The 27,839-nt window shown below is 43.9% G+C and overlaps 1 protein-coding gene across 6 annotated transcripts in view; it reads left to right on the plus strand.

Annotated features, from left to right (window-relative positions):
* Positions 1 to 27,839, plus strand: part of LOC148014463 (protein REVEILLE 6-like) — a 137,758-nt gene that overhangs the window by 81,135 nt on the left and 28,784 nt on the right. The window contains exon 6 of one of the 6 annotated variants that reach the window (XM_087666132.1): positions 8,102 to 8,425. The exons of the other annotated variants lie outside the window; for them this stretch is intronic. Within the exon in view, the coding sequence (XP_087522258.1) occupies positions 8,102 to 8,134 (33 nt within the window). The 3' untranslated portion in view covers positions 8,135 to 8,425. The remainder of the gene's footprint in view (positions 1 to 8,101; positions 8,426 to 27,839) is intronic. 6 annotated transcript variants of the gene reach the window in all.

The raw sequence follows: 27,839 nt of genomic DNA on the forward strand, positions 1-27,839 counted from the left end.
GATGCTCCCAACTCAGCTCTGATAATCTCATGTGGGGTCGAGCTCTTCGCTCGTATCATACGTGATATCATCATGACCAGTGGTCTTTCCATATGCTCCCACCCGTCATAGTATTCCTTCTCTGGTGCATCCTGGTCTCCCAAAGGCTGTCTCCTCGCGTGAAAGAGACTCGGACCCCAAATAGCTGCTTCATATAGGAGTGTGGGTGTAACCAGGGTGTCAAAAAGCCACAATTTGGTGTGCGGCTCATGAAATTGTATGCGAGCACATTGCCTCTCCAATGCACCTAAGGTTGCATATGCTTTTGCCAAACGAGCCTCTGATGTCTCTCTCCAAGAGAACTGTGGTCCCTTCAATGTGACGCCCAAATAGACATACTGCCTAACCATCTCCACTGGCTCTCCATCAAAAGTAAACTGGTGCTCAGCTCTTGTCACCCAAGCAGCTGAAGTGTTAAATACCATAACTTTAGTTTTCCCAAGGTTCACCTTAAGATCTCTATCTTTGCAAAAAGCTGATAATGCATCCAAGTGTCTATTTAGTCCCTCAGGTGAGTCAGATATAAGTACAATATCGTCGGCATAAAGCAACAATGGTATCAACACTTCAGCTAGGTTGGCTCCGGCTCCACCAGTCCTGTCCACATTCTGAAATTTCATCTATGTACAACCCAAATAGTGTCGGTGAAAGTGGGCAGCCTTGTTTCACCCCAATGGTGCTATTGACTGTATCTGAGATGCCCTTAGGTGTTCGTACTCTGCCCGTCACTGTCTCATACAAGGCATAGATACTCCACTGTATCTCTACAGGCACATCAATGTTTTGCATTCTTCTCATGAGTCTAGCACGTCGCACTATGTCAAAGGCCTTGCGAAAGTCCACAAAACAGCACTAGATCTTTTTCTTGAATGCCTTGCCTTCTTCGATGATTGCCCTCAATGTAAAGATATGGTCTAGAGTTGTATATCCCCTCCTGAAGCCAGCCTGGCCTTTTGATCTCAGGCCATGCATCTCGGCCCATTCGCTCAATGCTTGCTCCACGATAGAGCCATATATCTTGGCCAGCATGTGTCCAATCATGATAGTTCGATAGTTACTAGGTAGCACGGGGTCTCCACTCTTAAAGAGCGGCACAATAATATGGTCTGACCAATAGGTTGGAAATCCCTCACAAACTGCCCTATTAAAGATGTGAGCCAGCGTTGGTCCCAAAATATCACAGGCATGCACCAAGTGTTCAGCCACTAAACCATCATGATCTTGGGCTTTTCCATTTTTCAGTTTCCATATGGCATTCCTCACTTTTTTTTCTGTGAAAAATCTGCAATTTTCTGGTCTTGAGGTTGAGGGGAGTGGCATAGGCTCTTGGCCAGGAACATCATAGAGTATGCAAGCATATCCATGCCAATCATCCGGTCTAGTAATTTGTAGGGGTGGCTGGTTCTCATGCATCTTTTTCCATGCACTCTTGCTGTCCTGCCCCAAGAACATGGAATACATTTCTGTTTCTAGTCTGCTCAGGTATTCCCACTTCATTTTGCGTACCAATCGTCTGAAGAGTGTTCGAGCATGCTTATGTGTACATATGCCTAGTGCCATCTCTCGCTGAAAACGTGTTCGTGTCTCTCTGCACTCATCATCATACTAGCCATTCTGTGGGGCATTTATTGTGGAGGTTTATCTGACGATGTAGTGTGTGAGAAAGCGTAGGCTGCTGAAGTGTGTATTATCTCGGCCAACTGTCCTGTAAACTCATCCAAAGAGGCCTGTGTGTCTAGCTCCCTCAATGCATCTCCCACAGTAGTGCTGTATATGTGTGAGGTCGCTTCCACAAAATCATAGCGTGGTAATTTTGGTATGTTTGGCTGTGCTTCATGTATATGCCCATATTGCATTGTGAAAGCTAGAATAGCATGGTCTGCTGCTAATCCAATTGGTCTGTCTGAGATTGTGTGTGTAAATGCAGAAAATCTGCGGTGTAGTATGCTGTATAAGAGTGCAGAAATACACAAGGGGGCAGAGGAAATATCTGCATATGTCTACGACTTGATGACCTCGATCTCCGTCAGCCCGAGCACAATCTGTCTCAGCCAACAGATCTCAAGATCAGAATCTGAAATCACTGAATAGTGTGCCAACAATGTGCTGGAGGACTGCTATATAAAGCAGAAATAAAAGGCATAAAATAAGCAGGTCAGCTGCATTAAATGCAGCCGACCGCAATAAAATAATGCCTAAAAAACTGTCCGACTGCACTGCAGGCTGCCACGTGGCACCTGCGCATCTGCTGATGTGGCTGGCTGCTGATGTGGCACTGTACTCTGTCTGCTGTCCGACTGCTGATGTGTCCTCTGTAATCTGTCTACTGCACCAAACCCTAACTGTGCAGAAACCCTAACAACAGCCTATCCAGGGGATGACTAAAATGCTAACACCCATCTCAGATCTTGGACGAGGTATCAGAATGAGGGATCTGGAATGCTGCCGAAGAAGAGCCTGGGGAAGCGCCTTCATAAACAAATCTGCAAGATTATCCTCGTTCTTGCAATACTCCACATCAATAGTCCCATCCAGAAGCTTCTCTCGAATGAAGTGATACTGAATCTCAATGTGCTTCGTCCGGGCATGGAATACTGGATTCCGTACCAAGGCAATGCAACTCTCATTGTCGCAGAAGACTAGGACGATTTTGGGGGCAGCCAAGCTCCTCGAACAATCTCTGAAGCCACACAACCTCACATGTGGTGGAAGACGCAGCTCGATACACCGTCTCAGTAGAAGAAAGGGCTACTGTGGGCTGCTTCTTGCTACTCCAAGAGATAACACCTGTACCCGAGATAAAACAGTAGCGTGTTGTAGACCGTCAGTGGTCCACATTGCTAGCCCAATCCGAGTCACTCCAACCTGTAAGAACCAGATCTGAAGCATCTGTACCTGCGGGATAAGAAATCCCTAAGTCAAAGGTCCCCCTCAAATACAGAAGAATCCTTAGGGCAGCCTACCAATGCACCTATTTGGGTTCCGTGATGAACCCTGTTAAAAGACCCATAGAAAAACAAAGATCAACACGAGTGTTGAGAAGCCAAATCAAGGATCCAATCAACTGACGGTAGCGTGAAGCATCCATCACGGGAGAATCTGAGTGTGAATTGGCCTTCCAATTCGGATCCATAGAAGTAGTAATGGGCCAACAAGTCTCCATCTCAAAAGTCACCAAGAGCTCCTTAATTATCTTTGGTGAGAGATGAAAATCCCCCTCTGAGACTGATAAATCTCGTGACCCTAGAAGAAATGAAGAAGCCCCAAATCCGTCATCTCGAATGCCTGATGTAAAGCTATCTTGGTCTCTCGGACCTTCTGTGCATGATCCCCTATCAAAATCAAATCATCAACATATAATACGAACAACACACGACCAATCTCGGAAGTGTGTACATAAAGCTAGGGATGGGCCTTGGAGCGTCGATATTTCAACTTTGACTGAAGAAACGAGTCAATCTTCTCGTTCCATGCATGCGGAGCCTGCTTGAGGCTATACAATGCCTTCTTCAACCTGTAAACTTTCCCATTCGAGGATCCAATGCTAGGAGGTTCCTCAACATAGATCTTCTCCTGCAAGTCACCATTCAGAATGGCCAACTTCACATCCAACTGATAAACAAGCCATCTCCTATGGTTAGCCAAGGCAAGAACAACTCGAATAGTCGCCATACGAGAAGTAGGGGCAAAAGTATCATGGAAATCAATGCCTGGGTGCTGAGCAAAACCTTGAGCAACAAGGCGAGCCTTGTGGTTGTCCAAAGAGCTATCGCTAATGTACTTGATCTCGAAGACCCACTTGACACCAATCACCTTCTTGTGAGAGGGACGAGGCACAAGAGACCAAGTGCCATTCCTCTCAATAGTCTCCAACTCGGCTTCCATGGCTTTCCGCCAATGATCAGATTGCAAAGCCTCCTTCACTGAAGTAGGCTCTCGATCCTGCATAACACGGGTCAATAAACAATAGTTGGAGCAGTCAAGCTTCGAAGAATGTGCCTGGTTCCTCCGTGACCTCCGTGGTCCATCCTGCGGTTTCCACTCCTTAGGGACCTCCTCGATCCTTGAAGCTCGAAGGGTGTCACGGGCCCAACGAGGAGGACGAACCTCTCCCCGTCGCTCTCCATCTGCTGAAGACTCAGGAACATCCACTGGTGGAAGCTTCTCAGGGGTTACCGGTGGAAAAGAAGACTCTGAATTGGAAGAAGAATCTCCATCAAGAGACTCTGGCTCCAAAGGAACTGTCTTGGGAGCCCAACTCTCACTTGGATCTCGAAGGACGAGGTGCTTCTCACCCCCTTCTGTGGCCGGAACTTCCACAAACCGCACATCTCACCTGATGGTATCAAACAGACATTCCACTTGACGAGATCAAACAGATGATAACCTTGGGATTGGGAGCTATAGCCAACAAGAACATGTCGTCGAGAAGCCGCCTCGAACTTATCACGTTGCGTCTTCGGAATGTGCACATAAGCGTCATAGCCAAAGATCTTGAAATAAGAGACATTAGGCTTAGTCCCGAAGTAAGCCTCAAAAGGTGTCATCCTAGCAACAGCCGAAGTGGGAGATCGATTAAGGACGTGAACTGCGGTAGCCACTGCCTCAGCCCACAGAAATTGAGTTGTCTATCGTTGCTCCATCATGGTGCGTGCCATCTCGATCACACTTTGGTTCTTCCGCTCCAAAATGCCATTCTCTTGGGGAGTGTTGGTGTTAGCAAACTCCTGGTGAATGCCCCTATGTACACAAAAATGAGCAAACTCATTAGACATAAATTAATCTCCCTTGTCTGAACACAAGGTCTTCAGTCTCGCTGACCAGAATGGTTCTCCTCAAAGAGAAGTCAATCTGTGAAATGAGAGAAAGCCTCTGACTTCAAAGTCAAGAAATATGCCTAAGTCATCTTGCTGTAGTCATCTACGATCAACATGACGTACAAGCTCCCATTCAGGGACTTGGTCCTCATCAAGTCACAAAGATCCGTAGATACAAGCTCCATGGGTGAAGTAGACCTCCTAGAAGCTTTGTTGGGAATCGCATCCTGATGCAGTTTCTCACAAATGCAGGAGACACATGGCTGATGGCTCACCACTATGTTCGGGACAAATGATCTTTGCGATGCCTTCTGAAGGTACTCGTAGTTCAGGTGGCCAAACCGAGCATGCCATAGCTCGGACTGTGTCTGAGAAGTAAGAAGAAGAGAAGTAAGAGCTGAAAAAGACTTCAATTTATAGATGCCATTCTTCTCATACCCTGCAGAGAGAACCTTTCTGAATCCACGATCAAGGACTCGAACAGTATCACTCAAACTCCACCAAGAGACCAAGAGCACAAATCTTATGAACCGAAAGTAAATGATACCCCAAACTTAGCACATGCAACACCTCAGAGGTGTGGGTACCACCACGTCCATCTGGAATAAGCTGCATCTCACCCCACGCAGCAATAGACACAGAAGAGCTGTCTCCAATGAGAATCTGCCCACGCGAAGGTTGCAAATGGGCAACACCAACAGAAGGAGGAGTCGTATGCCATGAGGCACCACTGTCCACAATTCACTCTCGAGCCTGGGGAGTTGTCATCGCAGCATCAGAAGTTGTCTGTGTAGAGTCCTCAATGATTGCTAAGTGTAGAAAAGCAGTTGATGAGGATGTAGCCACCGCTCCAGAGTCCTTGGTGTCCTTCTTCTTGGTATCCTTCTTGTCTTTGTCGAGGCAATCCTTCTTCCAGTGACCGGTCTTTCCACAAATATGGAAAGTCGATTCCTTCTCCTTGTCCTTCTTGGATTTGTTGTCCTCCTTCTTCTTTTGGTTCTTCTCCTTCTTCTGAGAGGCTTGACCAACCAATGCCTCCGATTTGCAAGCATTCTGTCCCTTCAATTGTTCCTCCTGGTCCAAGAAACCAATGCCTCCAATTTGCAAGCATTCTGTCCCTTCAATTGTTCCTCCTGGTCCAAGACCATAGGAACCAACTCTTCCCACTGAAGAGTGGACTCCCGCCCTAATGAATAAGAGTGGAATAAAAAGTACCGAATCGTGGCGGCAACTAGGATAGTAAAGTGATCGCCATGTCTTCGGAGGAAATAGGCTTCCTCGCATTTTGAACCTGCATCTGCAGTTGCTGAAGCTTGTTGATGTGTTCCCAAACCGAAGAAGACTTATTCACGGACAAAGTCCGCGTATGCACCTCCAAAGAAACCCTCTTCATCAGGGTCATCCGATTGTACATCTGATCGAGCTCCAGCCATATCTCATGAGCCACCGTGAAGTGCTTAATGTGAGCTATCACGGCTGTAGTGCAAGACAGAAACCGAAAAGATCGAATCCTGGCATTCAGTTTGTGCCAATGAGATTGGGCCTTGGTCAACTCCGCACGAGCTTTGGAAGAGAGTTTGGACTCATCCCTTAGAGAGGGCCTATTAATCTCCTCCATCACGAGTTCTGCCAAATCATAAGACTCCAAAATGGCCAACATCATCACCTGCCAGATGCGGTAATTGTCACCATCAAGCTTTTGATCCGATGGAAGAGCCAGTAGGACAAGCATCTTCCTGTCCATGATCGCCTGGAACTCCAAATCAGTCTCTGTAGACATGTTAACGTGCAATACTTGCACAAACGCAAAAGCATCCCCCTCTGACTGTGAAAATGCAGGCTTCTAGGGCTGATTCCTCCACTGCCCAAACCTTCTTCACCTGCCGGAGGTGATGAAAAGGTAAAATCTGCAATGGAAGGCCTCAAATGCAGTCTCCGTCCCCTTCGAACAGCAATAACCTGAGCAAATTCACCGATTTAGACTCCTTTCCCGCACGGTCACGTTCGATGCGCAGCCCTCCCACTCGCCCTCGAATCCTGGAAACACAACCTTGTGTTGCATTGAAATCTTCTCTTCAGAAAAGAAGACAATGTAAACGCAGAAAATCTGCGGTGTAGTATGCTGTATAAGAGTGCAGAGATACACAAGGGGGTAGAGGAAATATCTGCGTATGTGTCCGACTTGATGACCTCGATCTCCGTCAGCCCGATGTCTCAGCCAATAGATCTCAAGATCAGAATCTAAAATCACTGAATAATGTGTCAACAATGTGCTGGAGGACTGCAATATAAAGCAGAAATAAAAGGCATAAAATAAACAGGTCGGCTGCAAAATAATGCCTAAAAAACTGTCTGACTGCACTGCAGGATGCCATGTCTCACCTGCGCAGTCTGCTGATGTGGCTGGCTGCTGACGCGGCACTGTACTCTGTCTGCTGTCCGATTGCTGAAGTGTCCTCTGTAATCTGTCTACTGTACCAAACCCTAACTGTGCAGAAACCCTAACATAGCCTGTCGAGGGGATGACTCAAATGCTAACAGGTTGCACTTGCTGCTCACCATAGTTGGCTGAACTATCAAATGGACGTCAAAATTGACTTTTTGAATGAGTAGACTCCCGGCTTTTCGTCCATTGACTGGACTGAAGCAAGCATTGAGATCTTGGTACCACATGGTGGACGAGTTTTTATGGACTTAGGGATATCATTCTATCCCCTATGATATAAATCTATATATGCACCCCACTAGCGCGGGTCAACTAAACCCTGCTATATGTTGTTGATATACTGCTCACTGGCTCATATTTTGTGGGTGTAGTAGAAATTAAAGCTGCTTTATGCCACCTTTGAGATGACAGCCTTAGGATTGTTGTTTTATTTCTTAGGAATCGAGATTGTTAGATACGAGGGAAGTATCTTTCTATCACAGCACAAGTACACTCTACAACTGTGAAATATTATTGCACTGATCAGACACAGCTAGTGGCCACGCTTCTAGATTCCACGGTCCATTTGCTCATGGATACTTTGGGTTAGCCTTTTGATGCTCATACCTATCCTTCTATTGTAGAAAAATTACTTTGGTTGATTCATATTAGGCTAGATCTTGCATTGTTAGTTAGTTTGCTTAGTCAGTATTTTAATGTACCTAGAATGCCTCATTGGACTTTTTGTCTTCGTGTGCTAAGATATTTAAGGTGTATCAATAATTTTGGACTAACTTATGGTCATGGTTTATATTTGTAGGGGTACACTAATTTTGACTGGCAGAGATCTTGAAACTCGGCATTCTCATGGAGGCTGCCTCTACGCCTTGGACACGGCACCCATCTCTCGAACTAAGTATAAGCAGGAGATGGTGGCGAATTTTTTGGCCGAGGGAGAGTGTCGGGTGCTCTTTGATAACACTACGAGGGTTATCTATTTGAGAAACTTGCTTGTTGCGGTTCAGTTCCCTTAGGAGTTGCCTACAATTTCTTTGAATTCGAAACTTACGAAACGTTTCTTAAAGTACAAAACGTTTTTGAGAGTAAAAAACGTGGGCGTCTTTAATATTTCTTTATTTTTTTGGTGAGTGGGAACCCAAAACATTGTTTTTTTGATAAAAACTAACGGGCAATGTTAAACATGATGATGATGATGTGTAATGACTCGTGAGGGCTCAAGATTTTGGATGAGACTGATTTTTTTGTGATTTTGTTTAGGTATTGAACTTTGTTAATCTAGTATCTATTCTTGTCTTGATTTTTGAATATTATACGACTTTAGTCTTATTTACGAGTTATTTATGATATATTATGATTCATTCTTAATTTTGACATTTTGTCAGTTTGTTTTTGAAATTGAGAATCATGATATTGCAACTTGACTCAGTCCATATTATAGATATGCTATTTACATGTTAATTTCAATTTTATCTGTGTGATATGTAAAATCATAATTTTTGAGTTCTAAACTATAGTATAGCTTGTCCAAAGACTAACTTTGAGATAAGCGACAAGTCAATAATGGATCATGGATATGTAACGTTTAACGTATTATTCTCAATTGACTCTATTATCACTCAAGCTCAATTAGCCATTCTTTGTTTAAGAGAGAGTTTCATAGCGGTTTAAAACCTCTTTCCTTAGTCAAAACTATTAAAAATCCCTATATTAAAAAACCCGTGTTTCTTATTTTACCTCCTCTTGAAAGAAACTTACAAAACACGTTTTTGACATTCCGTCTCTAAACTTTCTGGGTGCTATGATAACCAAAGTACTATTGTCTTTACGGGCAATCCTATCATTTTCTCTTGGACATGACACGCGGCGATTCATTACAATTTAACTAGAGAGCAAGTTGAGCTAGGCATTCTTCACCTAGAGTTTGTACCATCAATCGACAATTTTGTTGATCTTTTGACCAAGGTCGGCCAGTTTTACAGTATCTTTTAGTGTGGATTGTGGGTATACCCTCCTCTATTTTCTTAGATTGACAAGAAGAGAGTGCTTTTCTCTTACTTTTCCTTCTAGTTTGAGAGGGAGTGCTTTCTTTCTCTTGATAGTGACAGTGATGATGTTTATAGATTTTTCACTTTCAGACATTTATTTTTTATGCATTACATATTATGTATTATATACATCTATAACTTCATCCACATTGTCAGAATGATATGATTGTAAAAGGATGCTTGGGCAAGTGTATAATTTCCCTACGAGGGCAATGTTCAAGTGGCACCGTTGCATCGCATTTTGTATGAACGTGAATATTTGCAATTTTCTTTGCATTATCTCATGCATCAGTATTTTGTTCATGTAAACAGGCATTTGTGCACATTTATTCCTTTTTGGTCATCATGGGAGTGGTTGACTTTGGATCTACCACCCCGTTTTGTCTTACTCTCCATATACTTCCACTATGATTGGTATCCACACATACCCACACACATATAGAGGAATCCCTAGGCACTTATCCTAGTCTGTCCTTATTTTCTTGTACTTCGGCGCACACATAGTTGTCAGGTATGAAAAGTATGGTACAATACAATACGATAAAATATGGTACTAAATGGTACCTTAAGATTTTATAAGGTACAGTATGATATTAGTATGAAAAAAAAATAACTTCATTATTTTGAACTATAGATGATAGAACAGATGTTTAAAGTCTAAATAGCAATGCTATTGGAGTATATAAGATGAATACTTGAGGGTAACACGCCAAAACCTCTGGCATATGCCTCATGCGCAACATGCGCTACAACTTACAAGTACATACATAGGAGTGGATACATCATACATGAATGATCATACAAATAAGAGGCATGTATGCTTGAGAGAGAGAGAGAGAGAGAGAGAGAGAGAGAGAGAGAGAGAGAGAGATGAAATGACATGAGATGCTTTATTAACATCTACAAGAGGCCAAAATGACCAGTGAGACCAACAGTTACCAAACAAACCACCAAAGGTTTTGGTAAAAGATTTATGAATTTTGTTATGGTTTTGTTTGGCATTGCTAAGGTTAAAGTAGCTACCGATGGTACATTCACTAATTCGTGTATTCTCAAAAGGTACATTAGGCCAAGCTATCCTCTGACCTGGTTTTATTAGCAATGTGTACTAATGCTTTGGATTGGGTGGTGCAAAATGAGCTGTGAACAAAGGTAAAATCAATAGGATTAAGCTACTTGATGATTCTCAAATGGTGCTGAATTTATTTATTGATGACACTAACATAGTGTGAAAAATGATGGGACATTAATTAGAAACGTTTGGAACTGCCTGAATACCTTATGTATAGCCTTTGGCTCTAAGATAAATCATAATAAAACATGTATGAGAAGTCTAATCAAGCTTCCACCCCCTTTTTTGGTTGATCGATCAGGGCTACAAAATCACCACCACCAACACCACAACAACAATAGTGAACAACCCAAACCACCACCACCAACAACCATGCAAAACACCTCGAGAGCTAGTCTCTCTCTCTCCAGCATCAGCTCATCGTTCTCTATGTAGTGTGCTGTACCATCTGCATACTTTGAGTCTAACAGCTTCGTCTCCTCTCTCACCGGAAGTCGGGGGCCACGTAACCTGCTCACACGTAACTTGAGGAAGTAAGACATTGCCTCTGCAAAGAGTAGGATCAAATATAGGGCAAGAGGGTAGTCTTGCTAGACTGATCTCGCCAGTTGAAACTCCTCTCCTCGTCTGCTCCCTATAAGAACCCTGTTGGTAGTCGATCTGTAAAGTGTGGAGACCCCATGGATCCATGCATGGGGGAAAAGCCCAACCTCACCATGGTGCCCTCTAAGAAGTCCCAGTCCACCCTGTCATAGGCTTTCTCAAAGTCTAGGAGTAGTACCGCCAGTCCCTGACCACTATGCTGGGCCCACTCTCGCCACAAAGAAGGTGAACACATTGTCTAGGATGCTTCTATCCTAGACAAAGTCTATTTGTGTGTCATAAATAATGTGTGGAAGCATAGGGCGGAGTCGTCTACTAATCATCTTTGCCAGTGCCTTATAGGCCATTGACAACAGGGTAATTGGTCTCCATTGGGATAACTCCAAACGGTCTCCCCCTTTGGGGAGGAGAGTGACAAGACCTGCTGATAGACTCCTTGGCATCCGTCCCGAGCTGAAAATCTTTTGGAAGGCCAGCAATAAGGGGTCCTTTACCACCTCCTAGTAGGTAATGAAGAAGGCCTTAGAGAGGCCGTTCTTTCTCGAGCATTTGTGCCCGTCCTGTGTATGCAAAGCCTCCTCTAGTTCCTTCTCTGTGAAGGGGGCTAGGATGGAGCCTCCCATCTCCTCTGTGATAAGGGCATTACCTCGTCTGGGCTAGAACAAATCCTCCCATATTGATTCCGAAGGCTGCGTAGCTACTCTCCTGAGGTGCGGGGCTAAACTCCCTGCACATCGTGTCCTTTTGTGCTCAAAAAGCTGCTAAGATGCGGCATGAGAACTTCGAGCGCCTGCCCTCTAGGCCGGCAATGGTTGCTCATGCGCGCATCTCCTGTGCGTGGAGGATGGGATTCCTTGGTTCCTTCAGTAGTAATCTCTCATGGCTGCTAGGTCCCGCCGAAGTGCTCTCTTCTCCTCCTAGCTTTGTTGTCTAGCCTGTAGGGCTCCCTCCTGTGGCAGATACTAGCTGACTCAGTTAGAACCTTTGCAACCTCTTTTGCGATACGGTCCCTCCTGCCCCACTCCCTAGTTCAAATCTGCTCAATTTGACTCTTCACCTCCTTCCTCTTGTAGATCGAATTAGGGAGTCGACACGATTGTGTGTCTAGGACAGATGCTAGGAGGTCAAGTGTTAGGAGAACTGGGTAGTGGTCGGACAGAGTGGTGCCAACAAACTGCCCTACCTTGCATCCGCGAGAGCACGCCCACTCTTCCACATAGAACCTATAGAGCTGCTCTAGGAGGACTCCTCCTAGGTGCCTGTATCCCTAAGAGAAATCCAACGACCTCTCCCACTTGTGGAAAGCTGGGTCTCTCCAAGCATCGCGTGCTTCTACTGCCAGTAGAAAACCATCCCATGCCTTGTGCTCCTCCCCATCCATGTCCTAGTAGTTTTTGCCTCTGCCCTACTGGTCCTCTAAGGCTTCCAGGTTGTTGAAGTCTCCTTCAACAATCCAAGAGTCCACCTTCCGGAGTCCTGCTGCAATCTCCACCTAGAACCTGCTGCGTGTCCTAATCTCAGTAGGGGCATAGACATTGAGGACTCCAAGGCAAGAGTTCCCAATGTCCAATCTAATCGAGAGCGGTGAGGCTTGGGCCAATGGAGGTGCATACGCCTCCACTCCTGCCGTGGGCATCGATGGCGTGCTCCCAGTAAGTGTGTGAACTACTTGGGAGTACCTTCCCTACCCGCTGGGCTTGGGTGGGAGTGAGCTTGTGCTTCTGTAAAAGTAAGATGTTGATCCGTCTGGCAAGGGTAGGCTGGAGCTCCTGCTGAACAATCAACTTCTTGGAACCACATGCTCCACTGTAGTAAAGACTGCTCACATTCCAATATGTAAGATGTAAACTCATGGGAAAACCTGTGACTGACCATACAAACGTCTGTTCGGTGTGAAAGCTATTGACGAAGAAGAGGAGCTTTGGGGTATGCGGATTCGCTTTGCTATAGGCGTGGACCGTGAACTCCATTCCCTCATGGTGGCCCTTGGGCAGACCATGGGGCTGATGGATGTAGCAATCAGCCAGACTGAAAGGCGGAACTCTGTACACTGATAGAATTGGGTCACCTATGCTAGGGACCAGTCGATCACATCCATTGGAGCTCTCCACTGCGGAGGGGCTCGAAAGATAATACTCAAATGTGGGGCCTCGGCCCTAGCCCACCAGTTAATGTCCATCATGCATCTTGGTCATTGGTGGGAATAAAGTGCCAGTCCTCCTTCTCCTATCCACTAGGAGATGTGGTCTACTACCTGGCACTTCACCTCCTCCTCTATTTGTGTCATTGTGCAATCTCGTGTATGAGCGTTCTTGAAAGATGGCTTCGGGAAGACAGAGGGAAAACCATGAAAAAAAATCCTGAGCACGAGTGATTCTTCTCCTCCCAACCACGCCTAGATAAGTGTTGGCCCCTCTCTACCCGTTTCCTCTGCCAGCCGTCCACTATTGGTGAGTCCTACTATTCTTGGACTCTCTTACTCTCTAGGCTCCCCTTAACCCCGTTCGGGCGCCCAAGAGCCCGGACGGTCATTCTCGTGCATGTTCCCCTAGATTTACCTTAATGTCACATTAAATGTCACTTTAATGTCACATTCCATATTTATGACCTTAACGTGACATTAAATATCACTTTTAATGTCACATTAATGTCACATTTCCTTCCCCTTAAGAATTGGTTTCGTCCTCGAAAACGATACTTGGAAGGTCTAACTGTAAATCGGGAAACCTTTTCTTTAAAGTACTTACTCGCTCCCATGTTGAGCTTTCTTCTGAACAATCTTTCCACTTAACCAAACATTCCTGATAAATAGTATTCCTTGTTCCTCGATTACAAACATTTAATATTTTTTCTGGTTCATGTGGATTAGATTGGTTATAGAATAGCTCCTCAATAGCATCATTTAAGATTAGATTATCCAAATCACCCAGCTTCTTCCTTAATTTACTTACATGAAAAACTGGATGTATTTTACTACCAGCAGGTAGTTGGAGCTTGTAAGCCAATTCTCCCACCCTTTTAAGTATTATGAAAGGACCACAATACCTTGGTGAAAGCTTTGGACATTGTCCCTTTTTCATAGTTTTAGTTTGTTCAGGCACCTTAAGATAGACCAATTCTGCTTCTTCAAAGGAGATGTCTCTTCGGTGAGGATCTGCATATGCTCTAGCTCGATTTTGAGCTTTTTTAAATATTTTCTTGAGCAAATTTTAACATACTATTCATATCCTTCAAAAAGTCTTTAGCTGCCTGAACCTTTTCCTTATGCAGTCCTACTGCAAAAGGAGCTCTGGGCTGAAACCCATACATTAACATAAATGGACTATATCCAGTGGAAGAGTGCTTGGCACTGTTATATGCAAACTCTGCTATCGGTAAATACTCTTCCTAATTAGTTTGCCTTTTACTTACATATGCCCTAAGCATATCTTCAAGAATTTGGTTAACCCTTTCAGTTTGCCCATCTGTTTGCGGATGATCCGCGGTACTCATGCTAAGTTTAGTATCCAATTTCCTAAATACCGCACGCCAAAAATGACTATCAAATTTTCTATCCCGATCAGAAACTATATTTGCCGGAAGGCCATACAATCGGTATATGTTCTCTACGAACGATCTAGCCAATTCTGGTGTTTTAACATCAGTTGAAGTTGGAATAAACCTAGCCATTTTGGTTAACCTATCCACAATCACCCACACAGAGTCGTGCCTCCTCTGTGTTCTAGGTAAAGCAACAATAAAGTCCATGGAGATACTCTCCCATTTTCCCGAAGGAATTTCTAATGGATGGAGAAGTCCTCCCATTTTTAATCTTTCAGCTTTATTAACCTGGCATTTATTACATTTGACCACATAGTCAAGGACGTCCTTATTCATTCCAGGCCAATAGAACTGCCTTTTAATAAGACTATAAGTCTTATTAACTCCTGGATATCCCGCACTAGGGGTATCATGACACTCAAAGAGTATCTGGCGCCTTATTTCTGTATCTTTCGGGACACATACCCTACCCTTGTAGAGTAAATAACCATTATCAATGGTAAAATTCTTCCACTTGAATCCAGTTTGAGCTACCCCTGATGCTCCATTTTCTTGTTGAACATCCTCAGATATTCCTTCCTCAGTAGAAGCATTTTCATTTGGATCCCCATTTTTTATTGCTTTCCATATGTTAGAATATGCCGGATCAACCTGGCATTTCCCTTTTAAAGATTCAAGCAAATTGGAAGTGAACTGAGTAAAACTCAATTCATTAATGATGGGCATTCTGCTGAGTGCATCAGCTACGATATTATACTTTCCTTTTCTATATCTTATCTCATAGTCGAACTCTTGGAGGAGTTCGACCCATCAGGCTTTACGCCCGTGTAAATCCGGTTGATCATTAAGCCATTTAATGCTTTCATGATCCGATAAAATCAAAAGTTTGGCACCATACAAATAGTGCCTCCATTTCTTCATTGCATGTACTATTGCATACAGCTCCCTCTCATAAACAGAATAATTCTGTTTTGCACGATCTAATTTCTTGCTTTCAAAAGCAACTGGTCGACCTTTTTGTAATAAGACCGCGCCTATCGCCTTATCACTGGCATCAGCTTTAACCACAAATGGTTTATTGGGATCCACTATTAATAATACTGGAGCTGTAGCAATAGCTACCTTAAGTTTTTGAAAACTTTCATTTTGATCTGTTCCCCAATTAAAACTTTTCCCTTTCCCTTTAAGTTGCTCTGTCATTGGAACAACTATTTTGGCATAATCTCGAATGAATCTACGATAAAATCTAGATAAACCTAGGAAGATCTGCAGCTCTTCAGGTTCCTTGGAGGTGGCCATTCAATAATTGCCCTTACTTTTTCTGGATTCATGTTGATTCCCTCTTTCGAGATAATATGCCCTAAATATTTGACCTCTTGTGCAAAGAATTCACATTTAGTTTTCTTCGCATAAAGGGAATGTGTTCTTAACAGTTGGAATACTAATTGTAAGTGTTCCAAATGTTCTTCTCTTGATTTACTAAAGATCAAGATATCATCCAAGAAGACTACTACAAAATGTCCTAGATAGGGCCGTAAAACACTATTCATCAGCTTCATAAAGGTAGCTAGTGCATTAGTGAGGCCAAAAGGCATCACCAAAAAATCATAATGCCCGTATCTAGTACGAAATGCCATCTTGGAAACATCTTGTGCCTTAATTCTTATTTGGTGATAGCCTGATCTTAAATCTATCTTTGAGAAGAATTTTGCCCCTTGCAATTGATCAAAAAGATCTTCCATTCTGGGCATAGGAAATTTATTCTTCACCGTTATTTTATTAAGTGCTCTATAGTCAACACAAAGTCGCATAGAACCATCTTTTTTCTTTACCAATAAAATTGGTGAAGCCCAAGGTGAATTACTGGGTTGAATAAACCCTTTATCCAGGTAATCCTTAATTTGTCTTTCAACTTCTTCATGCTGTGTTTCACTTAACCTATACGGTGGTTTTGAAATTGGGTGTGTATCCTTATTTATATCAATTGGGTGATTTATATCACCCCTATCTGGTGGAAGGCCACCTGGTAAATCAGAAGGAAACACATCTTTAAAATCATCTAACAAACTACTCAATTCATTATTAACATTCAACTCACAAACATAAGAAAATTGTTGCTTTATATTACAGAAAGTAAAAGTATTCTGTATAGGAAGAGACCATAGCATATATACCTCACAAACTTCCTTCTTTATCAGCTTCTGAACTTCAGTAGAACACAACAAAGGATTATCAGATACTTCATGATCACCTTGAATAACAAAAGTCTTACCATCCCTTTCAAATTCCAGTGTATTATGGTGATAACTACGTTTTAAGGATGGTTCCAATCCCCATAGCCACTCCCTCCCTAGAGCAATATCAGCTCTTTCCATGTTCATTATTTGGAAATCAAGTTTATCTTTATATCCTTGAATCTCAATTTCCAAATTGGATACCATTGTATCCCATATTTTATTGTCTTGGCCTTGCATCATACGAACAACATATTGATGCTCACTGTTTTGTTGGGGAAGTTTCAATTTTTTGACAAGTGCATAATTTATAAAATTATGTGTGGCAGAGTCATCAATCATGACTCTAACCCTTTTTCCTGCTATCAATCCATGTACTCTAAGTAAATCATGTGGCCCAAAAGTAGGCTGCCACATAGAAGTTGACATATAACACTTAAGTTGTACATCCATGTGCAAGACCTCTAAAGATTTGTACTTTTCATGGCCCTTTAATTCTAAGGTCTGCACTACATGGATTTGTTTTTCTTTTCCCTTGCCCTTGTCCTTATCCTTTCCTTTGTCTTCCCCCTTTTTCTTTTGAGGGCAATTCCAAGCAGCATGGTTAGGGGATAGGCAATTGAAACACAACTTTTCTTTTTTGGCCTTATCAAAGTCATCAGGACTTAACTTTGGCCTCATATATGGTTTCTTTTCAAAAGGTTGTTTTTTACACTTAAAAAATGGCATTTTCCTTTTAAATTTGCCCACAAATTTTGAGGTTTCTAATTCCTTAGACTTGGGCTCCGTATCTGTGAGACTAGTGAGTGTACCTGGACGCATACTATCTTCATAAATTAATGCAAATTTAATTGCCTCTTCCAGCGTCTTAGGTAAACTCCGGTTTACTTCCTTTTTACAGGCTTTATCTAGTCCCCTAATGAATCCTCTTGTTTTTTGGAATTCATCTATTCCTTCCAGTTTGAGGATTATCTCACGATATTCCTCCAGATATGTCAGCAGGGGTCTTCCCTTTTGTCTGACATAATCCCAATCTTCCCAATTTCTTTCCATTTCATTTTCAGGAAGAAATTCTTTCAAAAAGACAGATTCAAATTGAGCCCAAGTTTCAGGTATTTTATTCGCCTACTTTAAAGTTCACCACCACTTATATGCTTTGGGCCCCAAAGTTAAACTAGCCTCTAGTGCTTGGAGATGTGGTGGGGTATTTTTTAATTTATGTAAATCTTCCCATTTTTGGAGGAAATTAAAGATTATGTCTTTATTCCTATCTTTTTCCTCCCCGTAAAATTGAGGTGGTTTCATATCCTTTAAAACTGGATTATCCCTCAATTTATGATAAGGTTGGGGTTCCTTAGGATCTCGCATAGTCACATCTAAATCTTTCGATGAAGATGGGACATTTGAGATTTCTATCTTATTTTTATCTCTTTCCAACAATAAAGTTAATTGAGATTTTATTTCAGTAAGTGTTTGAGTTAAAAATTCCATTTGAACCCCCTGAGTTTGCACATGAGTAGTAAGATCATCGAATTGCTCTCGCGTAGCAAAAAATTCTTCCCATTGTTCTTCTTGTATTTCTGGTTCATGGGGATCTACCATAGGTTGGTCCCCAGAACTAGAGCTTTCCATTACCCTTTCTTTCCCTTTTTCTACCATTAATACACTGGAATTGGAAAGCAAAAATAAGAAATTTGCATACAAAGTAAAGTACTTCCCTGATTTTAATGGCAGGCGGTGGTTGCTGGTTTGGAAAGAAGCCCGAAGAGTAATGAACAACTTTTATCTTCCCAGACTAGAGCAGTAAAGCAGTCATGCTGGAAATTCAATTTCTTGACTTCAGTCGTGTATGACATTTTTCTGTTCCTCTCACAGCAGTTGTGACAACAGTCGTATCATGTCCATCTCACAGCAGTCGTGACAACAATCGTGTCACGTTCCACATTTCGCCTCCGTCTACTGCAGTCGTGTCAAGGTTTCCTCGCGACCCCACGCCTGGTCGTTTCGTTTGAACGTTCCTTCTGCCCGTAACGTGTCACATTTATGTGACGTGGCACGTCTGACTTTTTTTTTTTCCCCTTCACGGCCCATCGCGTTTTCACGGCGCCTCTTTTCGGCCAGTACTCACGCGACCTTGCGAAGGACTGACGACCTGGCGGACGACTGACGACTGACGATCTGACGAACGACTGATTTGGCCGTTGAACCATAGGCTCTGATACCAATGAAAGATGGCTTCAGGAAGACAGAGGGAAAACCATGAAAAAAAATCCTGAGCACGAGTGATTCTTCTCCTCCCAACCACGCCTAGATAAGTGCTGGCCCCTCTCTACCCGTTTCCTCTGCCAGCCGTCCACTATTGGTGAGTCCTACTATTCTTGGACTCTCTTACTCTCTAGGCTCCCCTTAACCCCGTTCGGGCGCCCAAGAGCCCGGACGGTCATTCTCGTGCATGTTTCCCTAGATTTACCTTAATGTCACATTAAATGTCACTTTAATGTCACATTCCATATTTATGACCTTAACGTGACATTAAATATCACTTTTAATGTCATAGTTCTGAAGGAAGGAAGCGTAGTTTGGTCTATCTGGTGGCGCTAGTAGATGGATCTTGCTGCTTCTCGTCTTGCGTACAACGAAGATTCCCACCTCCAGAGATAGTGGGAACTCTCCGCGTTCCGCAACTCTGATGTCAGACCACAGCCCATGACGAAAGTTGGTGGCTGTGTGGGGAGGGCTAGGCTGCTGGTGAGAGGGGGATGTTGGCGTATGGGGCTTCTCACCTCCTGTGTGGGGGTGGGGGGGGATGAGTGGGAGGGGGGTCCCGTGTACTGGGTGGGGATTAGGGGGGCTGGTCGGCAGGGGAGATGGTGGGGAGGTGGAGGATTGAGGAATGGTGGGGTGATCGGAGATAGAAGGCGAGTGTGGGTGAGGCTGTTGTCCCTAGATGGGGGGAGGGGGGGTTTGTGCGCTAGGGTAAGGGAGGGGGGACCGTGGGGAGAGGGGGGGGAAGGGTGAGGGGGATGTGGGCCCTTGGGTGAGGAGGTTTGTGATGCCCCCGTGGGTGGTGGATGTGTAGGCCTATGGTCCTACCGGGTGGGGTGAGGAGGAGGGAGCCGGGTGGTGTTATGCCGGGGGGGTGATGCTCGCCCTTTTGCTCCCTGCTCCGTGTTTTCGTGGCTGTGTTTGCGGGGTTGACTACGGCTGCCCTTGCCGTCTCCCTCTTTGACATCTCTAGACCCGTGTAAAGCCGTCTGTGTCTACTTGTGGGCCTGTCAATGAAGGTGCCTTGGCTTCAAAGTTCGCGCAATTTGTTGCTTGATGCCCAAAGTCATGGCAACGCTGGCACTGCCCTGGCTGCCTAGTCACACTAGATTGCTGCCTGGAGTGTGCTCTTGTGTCGATCTTTAGAAATTGTGGTATATTCTTTCTCTTTTATTGCCACGGGTACCTTTGGGTTACTTGTGGGTGTCATAGCATGTGCGAAAGAAGCGGGAATGATGGTATCGAAGAGTCGTCGAAAGTCTTCCACTAACTGGGGAAACTCTATCACCAGTCCGAGGAAGAGTAGAGTGACTGGGTATCTAAGGTAACTGTTGTGGAGCGCGAATTTCTCCATTGTGAAGCCATTGTACCAGGGGACTATGTAGATGACCCCCTTCGTGGAAGCATAGGGTGAGCTAGCTGGTAGCTCACGGGTTGCATCTGTTGAGGTGAGTTGTACCATGAAGATTCCTTGATCCATGAGGACTGCCTCCATGATCTGTGCTGTGCCGATGTGGAAAGTGGAGTGAAGCCAGTCCCGAAGCTGGTGGGCTGTGGATGGGGGGTGCCCTATTACCTGACCAAAGATTGCTGTTTCTTTTAGCTCCAGCTCTGTGGCATGGACGGCTAAGAGTTGTTCCTTAGAGAGAATGACGCGTAAGGTGTTTGACTGGGGGGCACTCATAAAATGCATTGGCGTCTAACCAAAGGTTTCCATTGCGTGTCCTTGCTGAGAACCTACCAATCACTATGCTATGATGTTGAAGGGGGGAGAGTTGCTGCAAATGGAGGGAGCAACAGGGGGGGTGCTGTTTTCCGTGCGGTGGAGGGGGTGCTGGACTCCATGTATGACTTGCTCCCTATAGGGGCACATGAGTGGCCTGTCGGACGGGGTTGCTAGGCGAGAGAGGCGGGGACAGCTTGGAGAGGGAACTGGGTGGGGGGAGGGGAGGTGTGAAGAGAGATATTAGGTGGGAAATGGGGGGAGGTTGGAACAACATGCCAGGAGAGGGTGGGGTGTAGGGCGATGTGATGGCAGTCAAGTTGGAGGAGGGGGGTGCGATGGTAGCGGGGTGCAATGCTATGGTGGCCAGGAGAGGAAGGGGGGGGGGGGGTGATGGTGTGTCGGGCGGGGGGAGGGGGGGAGAGTAGGCACGAAGGCCGGCAGAAACACAAGGGGAGTGAGTGTGATGGTAGGTAGGCTGGGGGGATGCGATGGCGGGCAGCAGCGTGTTGGTAGGGAGCGATTCTCTAGTTTGCTCCGGGCTGGTAATCATCACTAGACATCAAAGTTGCCTTTGCAAGACTTGGTAGGCCCCTAGGTAGTTGACATGCACCCTTGGCTCGATACTCTGGCCTCTCTGGGGTGATCACTTGGGTTCCCTTAGTAAGATTACCATCGCCTTTGTACTGTTGTAGGTCATTGGATAGCTGACGTACACCCTTTACCCGATTCCCTGGCTGCTTTGGGATGGGACATCTCGGGGTAAAAGACTATATATGATAAGGGCTTATTTCTTATGCCTCTGTTTTGGGCTTGAGATGCGGTGTTGAGCTAAAAATGCATTAGCCTGACATAAACAACTCCAAACATGCTTCATTAATGAAGAAAACCTTTTATTGAAAGAAAAAAGGGATTCTAGAGTGTCACTGTGTCCCACAAATCAAACCTTCGTTTGGGTGCCGCAAACTTTCTATAAATATGCATGTAGCCTACCACTCTCCCTAAATCTTGTTTTTGTAAGTCAGGAGCCGTAACTTTGCTGCCCATACCCCGTTCGCAGAGGATATCGTAGGTAGAGCTTCTAGCAGCCATCTACTACCATCTCGCACGTGATTTGTGCCGTCTTTACATGTTTGCTACTTTTACCATGCTTGTGGAGGTATCGCCTATAATTGGATGCTGTTGCTAGCTATTGGCTGTTGTCACTAGGATTTTCTTTGTCCTTTGAATGGTGTGCTTTTAGTTTTTGGCTGCTGCCCTAACATTCTCTCACCTTTGTCTACTGTGTTTGCATCTAATAGCTATTGTGCAGATTTTTTTCTCTTTAGGTATGCACGTTTTTAGTCTTTCTCTCTCCTACATTGTCGTCTGCATCAAATTTAGCCTTTCTTGGCTGCGTTTGCTGGTATTTGATACTTAAAGGATGCCTCTATTGTGTTTCGAGACTTGTTCGTAGTACAACACACTCTATAGCTCATAACTTGTGCCTTGATCCTAGAGATATGAGAGTTCGAGGTTGAGTATTCACTGCATAGTGTGTTTGTTACATGAAAATTGAATATTCATTATTCATTCACTTTATTACTCATTGTGTTCACTATCTTTGGGTTGCCCTAACGCTAACTCTAACCCTAATTGCATTTTGAGTTTATCAGTCTGTGTATTTCTTCACATTATGATGATACAGTAGATGGAGATCTCCAAACAGTAGGGCAATGGTTGGAAACAGGTTGCCTAGGGCTGGATAGTGATGGGCTGTAGTCGTTGATGGCTAGATAGCAAATATTAGGTGACTGATGGATGAAATTTGCACAATAGGGTGAGAAACTTGCACAAAAGGATTAGGCTGAATGATGGGTAACCTGTCTATTTATAGATGTTGAACGGTACTCTAAAAAATTACGGTTTTGGGAGACCACTGAAACTCTCTTGAACCACGCACCAAATTTGTGTTTTCCATTTATGAAGCATGTTTTGAAGCTGTTTAAAATGCTAATTAGCTATAAAATGTGTTTTAGGTTAAGAATCCCTCTTAGGTTGATAATTGAGCCTAAAAAGGGAAAACCTACATTGTTTATCTCAAGGTGTTCCACTCCAAAGCAGCGAGGACATCAGACAAAGAGTTCATGTCGACTGCCTAGTAGCCTAATAAGACTATAGAGGCAATGGTTATCTTACTAAGGGAGTCCAAGTAATCACCCCAATGGACAGGGCATCGGACAAGCTGTTTCGTTTTTCCTTTTTCTTTGGAGTGATGAAGAGTTAATGTTTGGGGTAGTGGCCAATTAAGTAAGTGCGATCGGGAGATAAAAGTAGGTATGGTACACCCAATACATCACAAAATAGTATAAGTTGATCCAACAACTGGAGGGTGTCGATCTATGACAACAGAAAGGTGATAAAGTATCACGGAAGGAAGGATGATATAATCTGTTGGTGGAAATAGCTTAGGATCTGTCTAGTGGTTCTGTGCACAATGGGATGCATAGTACGCTACATGTTGAAGAATGCTTATGGAGCAGGTGCCACTTGGACAGTGTCCCTTGTGGGAAAGTTGTTCACTTGTTCTAGGGCCCTAGTACAAAGATGATGAAATCATGCGATGTATAGGGGAAGGTACAACAAGGGGAAGGCCGATGTCAAAGTCAAGTGTCAAAACTTGTAGAATACTAAGAAACGTAGGAACCCCTTGTCAACCGGGATATCGATGTCGGAAAAGGAAGAGGAGTCACAGGATGTCGGTCTTCATGTGGTGTCGAGAATCATGTGGATGAAGATGACAAAGCATATCTACTGGAAGAGCAAGGATAGAAAACATTGCAATGATAGTGTTAAGAGAGATGTGGCATGTTTTTCTGTAGGAGGGTAAACCTCCAGGTTGGTAGAAGAGTAAAACTCCAAGTAGATGGAACCATGAAAGGAATGTCGCACATCTGCTCTCTCTAGCTCAAGAAGGATAGGTGCAACCTTGCATGTTATCCCTACATTGAAATACAAAACCTTGCAAAAGAGATTATAAATTTACAAGCATAGAGGTGAGTAGTGAGATGCTCCGAAAAGAAAAAATGAAAATAAAAGAAAGCAAAGCTAAGTGCAATGCAAGAAGTATGTAAGTATGTAGCGGAAGTATAAAAAGGGAAAGATAAGTGTGTGACCACCATTGTGTATAGTGAGGTGGAAAGTGGTCCTGGAAGGTGTGGTGGATGCTCTAGAAATGGATGGATAAAGTGCAATAGGCGAGCTACTAGCAGACCAATCAGTCTATCCTTTAGGAGTAGTCAAGGAGATAGATTGTTGAGGCTGTCCATGTGTCACATGTCTAGTAGCCATTGGGCAAATGGTGCAATAGCGGGAGGCATAGCCCCATTAGAGAAGACAGTCGGAGTGGAGGCAGTTACAGCAATTTGCGGAGGTTTTCTAGAAGGAAGACCCTGGGCCTTGGTACGACACTTCTCGTCCACATGGGCCGATCTCTTGCAATGTGTGCAAAAGCTATTTTTCTTTGGAATTTGTTGTCAAAGAGGTCAGGGTTCTTTGGTTCCATTAGAGGAAGTGGTGTCACCCTTGTTTGGGCTTGCCCTCACATCTTTTGAGTTCTTGCCATTGTTGGTTTTTTCTCTCTAAGAAGAGACAACCAACACTCGCCCATGTGAGTGGATGTGTGTGTGGAATTCATTGTGTAGCTTTTTGTAACGGAAGAACTAGCTCTTAAACTCGTAGAAGGTTGGCAATTTAGGGAGTGAGATAATGTGCTGGATAAAATGGAAGTATTTGTCAGGCAACTTGTTCAGGAAAAACGTAAGGTCATTGTCATCTGACTTCGGGAAGCCAGGAGTGATAAACTTGATGAGTAATCGTCGATATTCAGCCAACTTGACTTTTAGATCATCTCCTTTCTAAATGGAAAACTCTGGAGGGTCTCGTTATTAACAAGGAGGTATTAAAGTCTCTGAGATTCAAGCACTTGTTGCATGAAGTTTGACCAAGTGGTGAAATTTGACCTGTTAAAATGAGTCTTATCCGTGAGACATTCTTAGCTAGTGCAATAGGAGTGGTAATGCTAGGAGATTGAGGTGTGTAATGGAGGTAGGGTGGATAGGGAGGTAAAGTGAAGTACACTTGGGAAGTAATCCCAGAGAGTCCACCATGTATACGAGAAGTGTGTGTGGTGGATCCAAATGTGGGCATGGGCGAATTGGGGAGGGGTGTGGTAATTGGCTGAGGAGCCCATAGTGGAGGTATAAGGACACATGGAGCAGAGGATGAAAATCCCTATCTAGGAGTAACCCAAGGGATGTGGACAAGAGTTCATAAGTAGAGGATGGATGTTCCTGCGTTTGAAAGGTTATGTGCGGGGGTTTGTGAGTGTCTAGGGGTAGGGGGGGGGATTCCCATCACAACCATCCTAGAGTGGAAGGATGTGGTAAAAGTGGGGGTATGTGGAAGGTACAATGTTAAAGGGTGGCATTCTTTCGAACAATGCACCAAGAAGTGGAGGGTAGGTAGGTAGGTATAGGTGGGATGGAGAAATAGAAAGTGTTAGGAGTAGAGATAGAATATCTAACCCCTCATGGAATGTAATCCAAGATTTTGGAATGAGGGTGTGAGTAGATTAGAATGTGAAGAAGATAGTGGTGGGATTGGAGGGAGTTGAGAAGTTTGGTTCACATGCTTAAATGAAATAGATGGTAGAGATATACCTAAAGAACTATGTCTACTTCAAGAGCCTCCTCTATTAAAGTTAGCATATTAGAAACCATCCGGATCCTGCATACCAAAAGGAGAAACATAAGAGTTTTGGCTCACACGACTCAAAAGGTTTATACAAACCTAACACAAGGCTTGGCTGTGATGAAGGAGATGGATCACCATACATGCTGAATGTTGTGGTCCATCCAAGATCAGGAGAGATGGCCAATCTCACCAATCGGTCCAAACGAAATAGAGCACTCCTTGGAGGAGTGTAAACCGAACTATAGGTGATGTGTATGTACTCCTCAAACTCTTCATCTGTAAGATGACCAAAACGAGAAGAAGATGATGAAAGTGCAGGTGTGTCTACCTCCTCCTCGAGACCATAATGCCCTTTTAGAGCCTCCAATGATGGAGAAGCTTGATAGGGTGTCATAGGATCTAAAGAAAAAGGTGCTTGAGGCATTATGAGTTAGATTCGAGTTGTGTGTGAGTCTCACACAAAGACTAGCTTCCACAATCATCGTAGGATACTCTTTAGAAGAGCACCATGTGAAGATATGCTAGGGTTTTCACCGAGGAAACAGAGCATGAACGGCCAAGACTGAAACACAAAGACTTGGATAGAGACATGAAAAAATGAAACCCTAAACGCAAAACGCAAAATGCAAAATGTGAAAAAACTCAAAACTCAAGCACAGAGACAACACGTGGAGAAAAGAAACTTTGAAGTGAATGAATATAAGAGTGTAGAGAATGCCCAAGGGTAGAGCAATATAGTATCGGAGAGTGATGTCCACCCAAGATGTATCCCAAGTGTAGTAACCAACCAGTTTGGGGAGGATGATAGTGTTGAGGCAGAAAATTGTCGGGCGACAATAGGAGAGGTATTTGCTGATGTAGACGACTTGTTGAATAGCAAAAACGCAGGTACTGCAATAGTCGCCCGTTGGGAGAGATGGCAGCATCTTGTCGTGTGATATGATCACTTGCTATGATGATGTAGCAAATGGAGACCTGAGAACAACAGGGCGATGAGTGAAAGTAGGCTGCTTAGGGTTGGATTGTGATGGGCTGTTGTCGGTGATGGCTGGACAACAGATGGTAGGTATTCATGGTTGAAATTTGCATGGTAGAGTTAGAAACCTGCAAAAATGTTGAAGGGTGGTCTAAAAAATTAGGATTTTAGGTCATTGAAACTCTCTTGAATCGTGCACCAAATTTGTGTTTTTCATTTATTAAGTGTGTTTTGGGGCTCTTAAAAAATTCTAATCAGTTGTAAAGTGGGTTTTAGCTCAACAACCCCTCTCAGCCCCAAAAATGAGGCTAAAAAGGGAAGGTTTTCAATGTTTGGATACCCCAAGGCGTCCCACCCCGAAGCAGCTAGGGCATCAGGCAAAGATGCATGTTGGGTAGCTAGTGGCCTTCCAAGACTACAGAAGCAATGGTTATCTTACCAAGGGAGTCTATGTAGTCACCCCAGAGGATAGGGCATTTGACAAAGGGTGCGCCAAAGAAGGATCCCAAGTGCAGGATGCCCAAGGAACAGAACAATGCAGTGCTGGAGAGTGATGTACACCGAAGACAGATTCCAAAGTGCAGTAACTACCAATTAGAGATGAGAGTGCCGAGGCAAAAAATTGTCAGGTGTCTAGAAGAGTGGCATTTGTTGATGTAGATGGCCTTCTAGACAACGAAAACGCAGGTACTACAGTAGTCACCTTGTGGGAGAGATGAGAGTAGCTTGTTGCCTGGCATGAGGCTAAAAACGCAGATTGATCGTGTGCTATGATGAGGTAGCAGATCTAGACCTCAAAACAGGAGGGTGATGGTTGAAAAGAAGCCGCCTAGGTCTCATAGTTATCAAGTACGAAAGGTATGATACAATTATGATAAAATATGATACTAAATGGTACCTTATGATTTTGTAAGGATAGTACAATACTAGTACTAAGAAAAATTAATGTGATAAAAAAAACCGTAAATCATTAAATGATAGAATACATGTTTAAAGTGGAAATAGTCATTTTATTACAAAAGAAGACGAATACTTGAGGGTGACCATCGCAGTCGCATGGGCTGCACAAAACATGCGATATAACTACAATCTAGTGCATCATAGTGGCATTATGTATATGGATATAATGATAGTGGATACAAAAAAGAGAGAGACCTATGAATCTATGATGAGGGATAACTATTATCATCAAAACCATTTGAGTGCTCATCAAGAGAGTTTGAAGATGACTTCTCGACATCATGATGAGACATACTTACTCATCCTCACTGATGAGGTTGCCATCATTATCAAATGATGGCTCCCTAGGTGATAGTTGTGTAGACAAGGGGGGTATGTTATCATG

Source organism: Lygodium microphyllum, chromosome 25 (genome assembly GCF_053477565.2).
Source record: "Lygodium microphyllum isolate KBCC chromosome 25, Lygodium_microphyllum_v1.1.10, whole genome shotgun sequence".
Taxonomy (NCBI): domain Eukaryota; kingdom Viridiplantae; phylum Streptophyta; class Polypodiopsida; order Schizaeales; family Lygodiaceae; genus Lygodium; species Lygodium microphyllum.